This window comes from Rhinopithecus roxellana, chromosome 10, assembly GCF_007565055.1.
Source record: "Rhinopithecus roxellana isolate Shanxi Qingling chromosome 10, ASM756505v1, whole genome shotgun sequence".
NCBI classification, from domain to species: Eukaryota; Metazoa; Chordata; class Mammalia; order Primates; family Cercopithecidae; genus Rhinopithecus; species Rhinopithecus roxellana.
Window position 1 is genome coordinate 61850266 of NC_044558.1, and position 12839 is coordinate 61863104.

At 49.3% G+C, this 12839-nt stretch overlaps 1 protein-coding gene across 1 annotated transcript; it reads right to left on the bottom strand.

The window, feature by feature from the left end:
• Positions 1-4151: 4151 nt before the first annotated feature.
• On the bottom strand, positions 4152-12784 carry TUBA1C (tubulin alpha 1c). The gene is made up of 4 exons (XM_010385407.2): positions 12610-12784; positions 7447-7669; positions 7168-7316; positions 4152-5233 (listed from the first exon to the last, which is right to left on the bottom strand). Exons 1-4 carry the CDS (start codon positions 12610-12612, stop codon positions 4259-4261), a joined length of 1350 nt encoding a protein of 449 aa, XP_010383709.2. The 5' UTR covers positions 12613-12784; the 3' UTR covers positions 4152-4258.
• Between the last annotated feature and the right edge of the window lie 55 nt (positions 12785-12839).

Genomic DNA, 12839 nt, shown 5'->3' on the forward strand with positions numbered 1-12839 from the left:
CCTAGACCTTGGGGTATATTTGTTCTTGCTGCAGGCTAACTTCTATTCACTTTCCCTCCAACACAGGAGGGGGAAATCATCTTTACAAGGACAAATGCCCCTCCCCCCCTCCCCCCCCAGCCACTGGCACTTTGCTCTTCCAATTCCCCAGGCTCTATTCTACTGGAATATTTCTTCTCAGCTAAACTCTTCTCTCACCTTCTTTCACCCCAGACCTCTGCGGCTGCTTAAAGCTTTCCAACCTTTTTCACATCTTGGCACGTGTAGAAAATAATTCATCTGTAAGGTGTACAGAGGTAAATGGAGGGGGCTGCTCCTGGCCAGGGGTGACTGGCCCCAGGGAGGATGGGTGAGTCAGGCTCTCCAGGTTCCACCATGTCATTCTAAAAGCCAAAGGGATCCTATATGGGCACCCTGAATCCCATTCTCATGGCACCCTGCTTGGGAAATGCTAGTATCATGGGGTGTCACACTCGCCTAAGCTTTATGATTTATCTGCTCCTTTTCATACATGGGTGTCCCATTTCCTCCAGTGCTTGCACTATGGCAGTCAGCAGATCTCCTCGGCTGGGAAGTTCTTGAAATCCCCTCTGGCAGGCTGGCCGGAGTCTTCAAGGTTCACCTTCTTTCCAGGTATCTCACCCCGTTCCCCTGCCCAGGCTGCAGGAAGAACCTGGTGTATCTGAGAAGTAGCAGTGGCTGAATTTGTGCTGGGGTCTTACCTTGCCCCGAAGAACAAAAAACCATAGTTGCTCTCGACGAATGCTCTCTTAAACCATCCTGAACACATAGTTGAGGCATCTCAGGCTGCAAAAGCATGCTGTGCTATGTATGCAAATACAAGATATACATTTAAAATTTTTTTTTGAGACATTAAATTTTTTTTTTTTTTTTTTTTTTTTTTTTTTTTTTTTTTTTTTTTTTGAGACGGAGTCTCGCTCTGTCGCCCAGGCTGGAGTGCAGTGGCCGTATCTCAGCTCACTGCAAGCTCCGCCTCCCGGGTTTACGCCATTCTCCTGCCTCAGCCTCCCGAGTAGCTGGGACTACAGGCGCCCGCCTCGTCGCCCGGCTAGTTTTTTGTATTTTTAAGTAGAGACAGGGTTTCACCGTATTAGCCAGGATGGTCTCGATCTCCTGACCTCGTGATCCGCCCGTCTCGGCCTCCCAAAGTGCTGGGATTACAGGCTTGAGCCACCGCGCCCAGCCAAGACATTAAAATTTTTTTAAGGGAAAAAAATTGTTGTCCCTTAGGCTGGAGTGCAGTGGCACGATCTCAACTCACTGCTACCTCCACCTCCCGGGCTCAAGCAATCCTCCCACCTCAGCCTCTCAAGCAGCTGGGACCACAGATGTGCACCACCACACCCAGCTAATTTTTTGTATTTTTAGTAGAGACAGGGTTTCGCCATATTGCCCAGGCTGGTCTTGAACTCCTGAGCTCAAGTGATCCACCCGCTTCAGTCTCCCAAAGTGCTGGGATTACAGGCGTGAGCCACTGTACCCAGCCAAAAAAAATGCTCAAAATAGAGACAAGGTCTCACACTGTTGCCCAGGCGCTGGTCTCGAACTCCTGGGTTTAAGCAACCCTCTCACCTTGGCCTCCCAGAGTGCTGGGATTGCAGCTGTGAATCCCAGCGCTGGCCTTAAACATACACATCTTTCAGATGCAATTCTCACAGTAAAGGGGCTAAAGTGAGCAATGGGTAAGGGATACAAAACACCTTTGGGAAAGGGATGGTAACTGGGTACCATCAGAATAAAGTAAGTCACGGAGGAGAGGTGAGTTATGTCTGCAACTGTGCCCCCAGGGCCCATCTGCTGCCACTCATTAGGCATTCCCACTCACGCAAGCACCCAGGCACCAAAACCGATTCCTCCCTTCTGCATGAAGCCTGACCTTTTAGTCATTGTCCTTTCCCATTGCTTAGAGTTCAACTGAGTACCAGGCACCAAGCTCTCCAGCTACGTGTAACATTCATGCCCCTTCACCCGTCTGCTCTCAAGAACCACGGTCCTCCAACAGGTGCTTGGAAAAGTCCAAATCAGAGAACTCACCCCTCTCCAATCTTTCGTACACATGCATATTACTCCTACTTTAAATAATCCCATGACATACAATTTGGGTCAAGCATGAAAAACTGGTGACTGGTATTTTGTCTGACAGCTTCACTTTCTCTAAGTAATAACCCCTTCAGTGCAAACCATCTTTGCCATTGTAGGTTTCAGCTAAGTATGGAATAAATCAGGATTCCAAGCCCTTCTCATGCGACTAATACTTTATTAAAGACTGACAGCAATAGTTCTGGCAGTGTAGCTGGGCACCTGAATTTTGGCTCCAACGTTTACTGTTATCTAACCCTTTGCTACTGTACATGTGGTCACATCAGACCAACAGCATCATTTGGGAGGTTATTATTATTATTTTTTTTTGAGACGGAGTCTGGCTCTGTCACCCAGGCTGGAGTGCAGTGGCCCGGTCTCAGCTCACTGCAAGCTCCGCCTCCCAGGTTCCCGCCATTCTCTTGCCTCAGCCTCCCAAGTAGCTGGGACTACAGGCGCCCGCCACCTTGCCCGGCTAGTTTTTTGTATTTTTTTTAGTAGAGACGGGGTTTCACCGTGTTAGCCAGGATGGTTTCGATCTCCTGACCTCGTGATCCACCCTTCTCAGCCTCCCAAAGTGCTGGGATTACAGGCTTGAGCCACCGCGCCCGGCCTGGGAGGTTATTTTTAAAAAGTATCTAGGGGCCAGGTGTGGTGGCTCACTTCTGTAATTCCAGCACTTTGGAAGGCAGAACTGCTTGAGCCCAGGAATTCAAGGCCAGCCTAAGCAACATGGCAAACTCCATCTCCACCAAAAAAAAAAAAATTACAAGAATCAGCCAGGCATGGTGCCGCACACCTTTAGTCCCAGCTACTTGGGAGGCTGAGGTGGGAGAATGGCTTAGCCCAGGTCAAGGGGGAGGGGGGTGAGCTATGATGGTGCATTGCACTGCAGTCTGGGCAACAGAGACTATCTCAAAGAAAAAACAATTAAGACATGCCTGGGCCGGGCGCGGTGGCTCAAGCCTGTAATCCCAGCACTTTGGGAGGCCGAGACGGGCGGATCCCGAGGTCAGGAGATCGAGACCATCCTGGCTAACATGGTGAAACCCCGTCTCTACTAAAATATACAAAAAAACTAGCCGGGCGAGGTGGTGGGCACCTGTAGTCCCAGCTACTCGGGAGGCTGAGGCAGGAGAATGGTGTAAACCCGGGAGGCGGAGCTTGCAGTGAGCTGAGATCCGGCCACTGCACTCCAGCCTGGGCGACAGAGCAAGACTCCCTCTCAAAAAAAAAAAAAAAAAAAAAAAAAAGACATGTCTGAAGCCTCACCTAAGGCCTATAGAATTAGAACCTGCATTTTGTTTTTAAATGCGAGTCAGGGGTCTCCCTGTTACCCAGGCTGGAATGCAGTGGTACAATCACTGCTCACTGCAGCCTCAACCTCCTTGGGCTCAGGTGGTCCTCCCACCTCAGCCTCCCAAGTAGCTAGGACTATAGGCACGTGCTATCACACCAAATTTTTTTTTGGTAGAGATGGGGTTTCATCATGTTGCCCAGGCTGGTCTCGAACTCCGGGGGCTCAAGTGATCACCCAACTTGGCCTCCCGAAGTGCATGAGCCACCAGGTTGACCCCAAACCTGCATTTTAGTATCTACTGGTGATTCACATCCATTTTTGTTCGAGAAGCACTGGCTCAATCTGAACTTGTTTCCTTGCTTACAAAATGATTCTATAACCACTCACTTCAGGCCCAAATTAAAAACAGATAAACCAACAAGCTGGGCATGCCTATAATCAAAACTCTGAGAGGTTGAGGAAGGAGGATCACTTGAAGCCAGTTCAATACCACCCTGGGCAGCATAGCAAGAACCCATCTCTACAAGAAATAAAAATAGCTGGGCATGGTGGTATGCACCTGTAGTCCCCAGCTACTCAGGAGGCTGAGGCAGGAGAATCACGAGCCCAGGAGCTCGAGGCTGCAATGAACTATGATCATGCCACTGCACTCCAGCCCAGGCAACAGAGCAAGACCCTCAAGTCAGGTGGTTCATCTACCAGCCTCATACATTCAACTTTAACTGGATCAAGTATTTAAGTCAGCTAGACGTTTAAAATGGAAACATCACTTTTATTAACAATTTAGGGCAATACACATTTACAGAACACAAATAAGACAGTTCCAAGACAATGGAGTGTAAAAGTACAGCACACAGGTTAATACTCTTCACCCTCATCCTCTCCATCAGCACTATCTGCTCCAACCTCCTCATAATCCTTCTCAAGGGCAGCCATGTCTTCACGGGCCTCTGAAAACTCGCCTTCCTCCATCCCCTCACCCACATACCAGTGAACAAAGGCACGCTTGGCATACATCAGGTCAAACTTGTGGTCCAGGCGAGCCCAGGCCTCGGCAACAGCTGTAGTGTTGCTCAGCATGCACACAGCTCTCTGAACCTTGGCCAGGTCTCCACCAGGCACCACAGTGGGAGGCTGGTAGTTGATGCCAACCTTGAAGCCAGTGGGGCACCAATCCACAAACTGGATGGTACGCTTGGTCTTGATGGTGGCAATGGCAGCATTGACATCTTTGGGAACCACATCACCACGGTACAACAGGCAGCAAGCCATGTATTTACCATGGCGAGGGTCACATTTCACCATCTGGTTGGCTGGCTCAAAGCAAGCATTGGTGATCTCTGCTACAGTAAGCTGTTCATGGTAGGCTTTCTCAGCAGAGATGACAGGGGCGTATGTGGCCAGAGGGAAGTGGATGCGGGGGTAGGGCACCAGGTTGGTCTGGAATTCTGTTAGGTCAACATTTAGGGCTCCATCAAATCTCAGGGAAGCAGTGATGGAGGACACAATCTGGCTAATAAGGCGGTTAAGATTAGTGTAGGTTGGACGCTCAATATCAAGGTTTCTACGACAGATGTCATAGATGGCCTCATTGTCTACCATGAAGGCACAATCAGAGTGCTCCAGGGTGGTGTGGGTGGTGAGGATGGAGTTGTAGGGCTCAACTACAGCTGTGGAAACCTGGGGCGCTGGGTAAATGGAGAACTCCAGCTTGGACTTCTTGCCATAATCAACTGAGAGACGTTCCATGAGCAGGGAGGTGAACCCAGAACCAGTTCCCCCACCAAAGCTGTGGAAAACCAAGAAGCCCTGAAGACCGGTGCACTGGTCAGCCTGCAAAATAAAAACGTTTCATTTTAGTGTTGCGAGACATTTGGTGAAACCTGCAGAGGACTTCTATAAATCTATGGCTACACCAATTCCAATTTTAAAACTCTTCTGGGCCAGGTGCAGTGGCTCACGCCTGTAATCAACACTTTGGGAGTCCAAGGTGGGAGGACCATTTGAGCCCATGGGTTCAAGACTGATGATCATGCCACTACACTCCAGCCTGGATGACAGAGTAGACTCTGTCTCACAACGAAACAAAACAAAACAAAACAAAACAAAAGCTTCTAAGTGCTAAGTGATTCAGAGCAACTTTTCACAATCAAGTCCTTGAGCAGAAAGCCTCTGCTAAGACTATTTTAAGATGAACTGTTTCCGCAGGCTGAGGAATCACAAGGTATGGGCTTGCATACAGGAATCAAGTTTTGGTAACTGGGAGGGCAGCCTCTGGTTCCCTTGCTGGGCAAGGGAACAGGGCAGTTTCTTAGTTGGAACGCTCCTAAGGGGCAGGCCCAGGACCACCAGCCCAGTACAGTGGATGTCTTATAAAGATTTGGCAGCTGCTTTCTGAGGTGGAAGAACAGAATAGCCAAAGTTCTAACACCCTGGTACTGGAGTCAGGCTGTGTCAGGATCTGGCTATACCAGTTCCTTACTGTATGTATGACCACATTTATTTCTCAGTTTTTTCCATTGATTAAATGAGAATAGTAATCTACCTTAGGTTGAGAATTAAATAAGTACTTAGCATAGTGCTTGGCACAGTAAGCACCCAATATATGATACCAGGTACCAAGAAGTCCATTCATTTCGGGTAAAGTGACACAACCACAATTCCATGAGACCCCAGATTGTTGGGGATTTCTTCCACCTAACTGGGCTATTTTGGTTAGTAAATTGCTACTTTATGAAGGAATGATTTTGACCTTCCAAATAAAGTATTCTGTTGTAAACTCTTGCTTCTCCAAGTGATGGGCCTCAGATTTGTGAACATCTCTACTCAGCTCCCTCATAGCCTGTGGGTTCATAAACTACATGAGATCAACGCACAGGACAGACTCTCACCTACCAATTACACCCGTTAAGCCTCCTGTGAACCCAGTAACGCTAAGGACAAATGCAATTATTTTGGCAGGCAATAAACCTCACTCTAGAACCCTAAATAGCTACTAGGTTTATTTGTCCCTAAAGGCAGGTCCTGATTTCCAAGTCAGTGCTTGTAACTAAAGCTTAGTTTTTAAGCATACGAAACATCAGTCCAGTTTTTCTGGGAAGACTACGTAAACATCTGAGGAAAGTATGAAGCCATGAATGATGAGGCCATTCTTTTTTTAGAATGGAGCAGTCATGGTTGGGCTTAATACAATGGGATTTTCTTGACAAGTTACTCTGCCCAGGCCATCATGCTTAACCTCTGGTTAATTACTTACAAGCTGCCCACATGCCTAAGGAGCAGAGAGTCATCTGATTGCCAGGCTCTTAAAGTGATCCAAACAGCACACTTCATAAGGAAGCTCCCGACTCCACTTTCAGCTGTACTGGAAGTTTCCACTGTTGGCTGTTTCTTGTCAGTGTGACACTGGCTTCTTGTTCTCTGAACTTTATTGACACGAAGGAACCAGTCCAGATTTTTAAAAAGTGACTTTAATCAATTAGTTGTATGTAGAAGTCAGCCACCTACTCACTCAGTGTGACTAAGATGACCTCAAAAGGGGTGTCTCAGCTTGAATCAAAATAGGCTAATGAGCACTTACTCCTACCCCATAGTTGTCCCATAAACCCAAGACCATCTGGTTCAGAGATCCAATTAATTTAGTGAGCAGTTGCATTTATTTGCAATGCCAATAGTCTCATTTCAGTTGCAAAGAATGATTTTTGTAGTTTGGTCTCAGAATTGCAAAAGAAACTGTCGCCCCACTTTATTTAAAGTACTATATTTACCAGCTTGCGAATTCGGTCCAACACGAGGTCAATGATCTCCTTGCCAATGGTGTAGTGCCCTCGGGCATAGTTATTGGCAGCATCTTCCTTGCCTGTGATGAGTTGCTCAGGGTGGAAGAGCTGACGGTAGGTGCCAGTGCGAACTTCATCTGGAGAAGATGATGGGGAGGAGCAGCGGGGAGGGAAAGAGTGGGTGAGTGGGTGACCAGCGGAGCCCCCAGGACAGACCTCCTGTCCCAGCACCCTGGGATCTCACTTGGATTAGTGAGGTCAACTCACCAATGACAGTAGGTTCCAAGTCTACAAACACGGCCCGGGGCACATGCTTGCCAGCGCCCGTCTCACTGAAGAAGGTGTTGAAGGAGTCATCTCCTCCCCCAATGGTCTTGTCACTCGGCATCTGACCATCGGGCTGGATGCCGTGTTCCAGGCAGTAGAGCTCCCAGCAGGCATTGCCAATCTGGACACCAGCCTGGCCAACATGGATGGAGATGCACTCACGCTGTGGGAGGAAGAAAGGAAAATGTCAGGATATGATACATCAGATGGGACATTTAGGAATGATTCACACCTAATGATGATTAACCTTCAAGACAGATAACTGGCTAGGCGCAGTGACTCACGCCTATAATCCCAGTACTTTGGGAGGCTGAGGCAGGTGATCACCTGAGGTCAGGAGTTTGAGACCTGCCTGGCCAACATGGCAAAACTGTGTCTCTACTAAAAATACAAAAAAAAAATTAGCCGGGTATGGTGGCACACACCTGTAAATCCCAGCCACTTGGGAGACTGAGGCAGGAGAATCACTTGAACCCAGGAGGTGGAGGCTGCAGTGAGCTGAGATCACACAACTGCCCTCCAGCCTGAGTGACAGAGATTCCATCTCAAACAAAAAAAGATAACCATCTTTCAGCAGGCCACTCCTGCTCAGGGACTATACTTTCAAAAGCAAAAATTTTTGAAGACCTAATTCAGCAAAAATGCCTTGGAAAACCAAAGATGTGTTCATGAACTACTCGGCAAGACCAGACCGTTGCTTTGTAGCCACAGTAGATATGATTCCTTAAACTAAGGCAAAATTCCCCTTTCCAGCTCTGATTCATTCTCTGAATGATTGTGTAACTACTGAGCTCATTCTGGTCCTGCTTTAATCCTATTCTTTGGGAGACAAAAGCTTCTCCCTCCCTCCTTTAAAACCAGCTTAAGCCAGCAAACTACAGCCATATGACTCATGAAGAAAATGCTGGATAAGCAGCAGTTAGCTCTATTTTAAATACTGTGGTCAGAGGCAGCTTTTTAACCATGTGGAAGAATCTGTTAGGAAGAACATTTTTCCTTCACCGTCAAAACATCTCCGGGAGAGGGAAGACTATAATAATAAAGGCTAGAAATGTTACCAAGACTTTACTGATAGGTTAAGAAATTAGTTTCTGGCCAGGTGCTGGCTTACACCAGTAATCCCAGCACTTTGGGAGGCCGAGACGGGCGGATCACAAGGTCAGGAGATTGAGACCATCCTGGCTAACACGGTGAAACCCCGTCTCTACTAAAAAAAAATACGAAAAACTAGCCAGGCGAGGTGGCGGGCGCCTGTAGTCCCAGCTACTCGGGAGGCTGAGGCAGGAGAATGGCGTAAACCCAGGAGGCGGAGCTTGCAGTGAGCTGAGATCCGGCCACTGCACTCCAGCCTGGGTGACAGAGCAAGACTCCGTCTCCAAAAAAAAAAAAAAAAAAAAAAAAAAACGAGAATTACCCAGGCACGGTGGTGTGTGCCTGTAGGTCCCAGCTACTTGGGGTAGGCTGAGGCATGAGAATCACCTGAACCCAAACCCAGGAGGCGGCGACTGCAGAGATCTCACCACTGCACTTCAGCCTGGGCAACAGAGTCAAGACTCTATTTTTGAGGTAGACCAATTTAGAAGGGCCAGAGGGGCCAAAGCAAAATATGGTTAGAAGTTACCAAACCCACACCTGCTTAGTAAAATAAGGCAATAAACATAGAATCTGTACACACAGACTTAACAGGAAAACAAAATGGGTGTTTAGTATTTCATCATAAGTCAGATTAGCCACTTTGGAGACTGGCAGAGCACTCCGTAAGTTCTCAAAGGGCCTGGTCTCATAACCCAAGAGATAATAAAACCCTGATTACTCACAACCTTTGACCTCCTTCCCACCTACACTCCCCATGAAATAATCAAGGTCTCCTGACCACATCAGCAAGCTCAGTATCACCTGTGTCTACTCGCCCAGCTCCAGGTCTGTGGGAGAACAGGAGTAGTTTGTTCTAATGAGCCCATGATTATTTACCATTGCATCATGTTTACCTTTTTCTTTCGAGAAAAAGTCTCACTCTGTTGCCCAGGCTGGAGTACAGTGGCACAATCTTGGCTCACTGCAAACTCCGACTTCCAGGTTCAAGTGATTCTCCTGCCTCAGCCTCCCAAGTAGCTGGGATTACAGGTGCCCACCACCATCCCCGGCTAATTTTTTTATTTTTAGTAGAGACGGGGTTTCACCATGTTGGCCAGGTTGGTGTTGAACTCCTGACCTCAGGTGATCTGCCCACCTCGGCCTCCCAAAGTGCTGGGACTACAGGCGTGAGCCACCACGCCTGGCATCATGTTTACCTTTAACTGGACTTTGGAAACGCCAAAGCCCCAAAAAGCTGGAGATAACCAGATACCTGACCATGATGGCCCCCAGGCCCAAGGAGATAAAATATCTAAGATCCACTCATTTTAACAAAATGCTTCTTCTGTTTAAATGCTTCTTCTGGCCGGGCGCAGTGGCTCAAGCCTGTAATCCCAGCACTTTGGGAGGCCGAGACGGGCGGATCACGAGGTCAGGAGATCGAGACCATCCTGGCTAACCCGGTGAAACCCCGTCTCTACTAAAAATACAAAAAAAAAAAAAAAAAAAAAAAAACTAGCCGGGGGAGGTGGCGGGCGCCTGTAGTCCCAGCTACTTGGGAGGCTGAGGCAGGAGAATGGCGTAAACCCAGGAGGCGGAGCTTGCAGTGAGCTGAGATCTGGCCACTGCACTCCAGCCTGGGCGACAGCGAGACTCCGTCTCAAAAAAATAAATAAATAAAATAAAATAAATGCTTCTTCTATTTTGGCACCCACAATATTCTTTCATTGCTCAGCCTAAACTGTCTTCTTGAAGCTTCTTGAAGTGTCCTCGGCCACTGCCTTACCCTCCACTCTCCCCTGGCCACGTGGGAGAAAGTGAGGCACCGGTGGAGTCAATTGGTCTAGTGTTCACTGGATAAGCAGCTCTTTCCTCTCGTTAAAAAAACAAGAAAATTTAACCAGTGTTCGCCCAAATCAGTCTGCTGCCGCTCTCCTGCTTTTTCTTTTTTAATTTTTAATTTTAAAAACAGAGTTTCACTCTTGTCACCCAGACTGGAGTGCAATGGCACCATCTCAGCTCACTGCAACCTCTGCCTCCCAGGTTCAAGTGATTCTCCTGCCTCAGCCTCCTGAAGCAGCTGGAATTACAGGCGCTCGCCACCAGGCCCAGTTAATTTTTATGTATTTTTAGTTGAGACGGGGTTTCACCATGTTGGCCAGGCTGGTCTTGAACTCCTGACCTCAGATGATCCACCCGCCTCGGCCTCCCAAAGTGCTGGGATTACAGGCGTGAGCCACCGCGCCCGGCCGCTCTCCTGCTTTTTAAAGGGTCTCACTACTTTGTGAATCACACTTTTACCAGTATTTTTGGTATTGCTTGAAAAGAAACAAGTTGTACAGTGCGACATATACATGTATTTACATATGAGTTTTATATTTAAATGCATATATGTATTTTTGAGATAAGGTCTCGTTGGAGTGCAGTGGTGGGATCTAGGCTCACTGCAGCTTCCACCTCCCAGGCTCAAAAGATCCTCCCACCCCTGCCTCCCGAGAAGCTACAGGCGCGCATCAAGATGCGCAGCTAATTTTCGTATAGACGGAGTTTCACCGTGTTTCCCAGGCTGGTCTCGACCTCCTGAGCTCAAGCGGTCCTCCCGCCTCGGACTCCCAAAGTGCTGGGATTACAAACATACGCCATCGCGCCCGGCCTAAGATAGTTGTTTTCAATACTTCTGGAAGCTTTATAGAGAACACTCAAGTTATGTATTTCACGTTTCTTGAAAACCGAACTAAGAACACGTGGTACTAGTTTACTCTGGGGTTTTCGTTTTTTTTTGAGACGGAGTTTCGCTCTGTCGCCCAGGCCAGAGTGCAGTGGCGCGATCTCGGCTCAGGGCAACCTACGCCTCCTGGGTTCAAGCGATTTTCCTGCCTCAGCCTCCCGAGTAGCTTATAGGCGCGCGCCACCACGCCTAGTTTTTTTTTTTTTTTTTTTTTTAAGTAGAGACGGGGTTTCACCACGTTGGCCAGGCTGGTCTCGAACAAGTGCTGGGATTACAGGCGTGAGCCACCGCACCGGGCCAACTCTGATTTTATAAGAAAATATCCTTTTGTGGACGTGTTTTTTTTTTTTTTTTTTTTTTTTTTGAGACGGAGTCTTGCTCTGTCGCCCGGGCTGGAGTGCAGTGGCCGGATCTCAGCTCACTGCAAGCTCCGCCTCCCGGGTTTACGCCATTCTCCTGCCTCAGCCTCCCGTGTAGCTGGGACTACAGGCGCCCGCCACCTCGCCCGGCTAGTTTTTTTGTATTTTTAGTAGAGACGGAGTTTCACCGTGTTAGCTAGGATGGTCTCGATCTCCTGACCTCGTGATCCGCCCGTCTCGGCCTCCCAAAGTGCTGGGATTACAGGCTTGAGCCACCGCGCCCGGCCTTGTGGACGTGTTTTTAAACCCGGCTTAAGTAGAAAGCTTCAGCTGTAAACCTACCACTAGATTAACACCAGAAATGCAGGTTTAGGCAACGTGAAAGTTAATTATTCCCTTCCAGGGAGGGGCCCGCCTCCATCCTCAGGTGGACTGGCGCAGTTGGAAGCTCTTCCCAGGGCCGGGCCACAGGTGACTCAGCAGCGAGTCACTGGGTGCTGGAAAGCGGGCGCCAGGAAGTGCTGCACCGTCGGTGCGGGAGCGCACGAGGGCCTCCGGGGCCCGGTGCGTAAGGCAGTGGGAAGGAAAAGTCGCTTGAACGTGGGGAGGGATTTTTAGTTTAAGTTCTTGGAGGCCAATGACTAGGCTCCTTGACCTTCCTCCCTAGTACAGTCGCGGGCCCTGCGGGGAAAGCCCTCACTAGGATCAAGTGGGCTTTCCATTTCCACTGAGGGCGGCACCCGGGCCAGGTCTTCGGGACCGAACTGGTGTCTGCCCAGTGAACTCGACCTTCCAGTCCGGCCACCACAAGCCAGGTTAACCGGAGGGGACCGGGGCCGTCTGGAACTGTCCTGGGCGTGGCCCGAGGTGCAGGCGGTAGTTCCCGGGCCCGCCGTCCCCTGGGACGCGCACTCTTCCCCAGCCCCGAGGGACCCCACTCACCATGACTACAACTTGAAGGGGTCTGCGGCGCTGAAGGAGGCGAAGGGCGACAAGTATCTCCCACTAACAGACTACCAAGGAGTCCGGGGGAGAAGTAGTGAAAGGGTGGGTGGCCCCGAGGGGCCTTATATACCCGGCTCCCGGCCACGTGCCGTGAGGGCGGACCCCGGCCCCGCCCCGGGCCGCCACCGCCCCACCTTCGAGCCCTGGTCTGCGCCAGGCCGCACCCG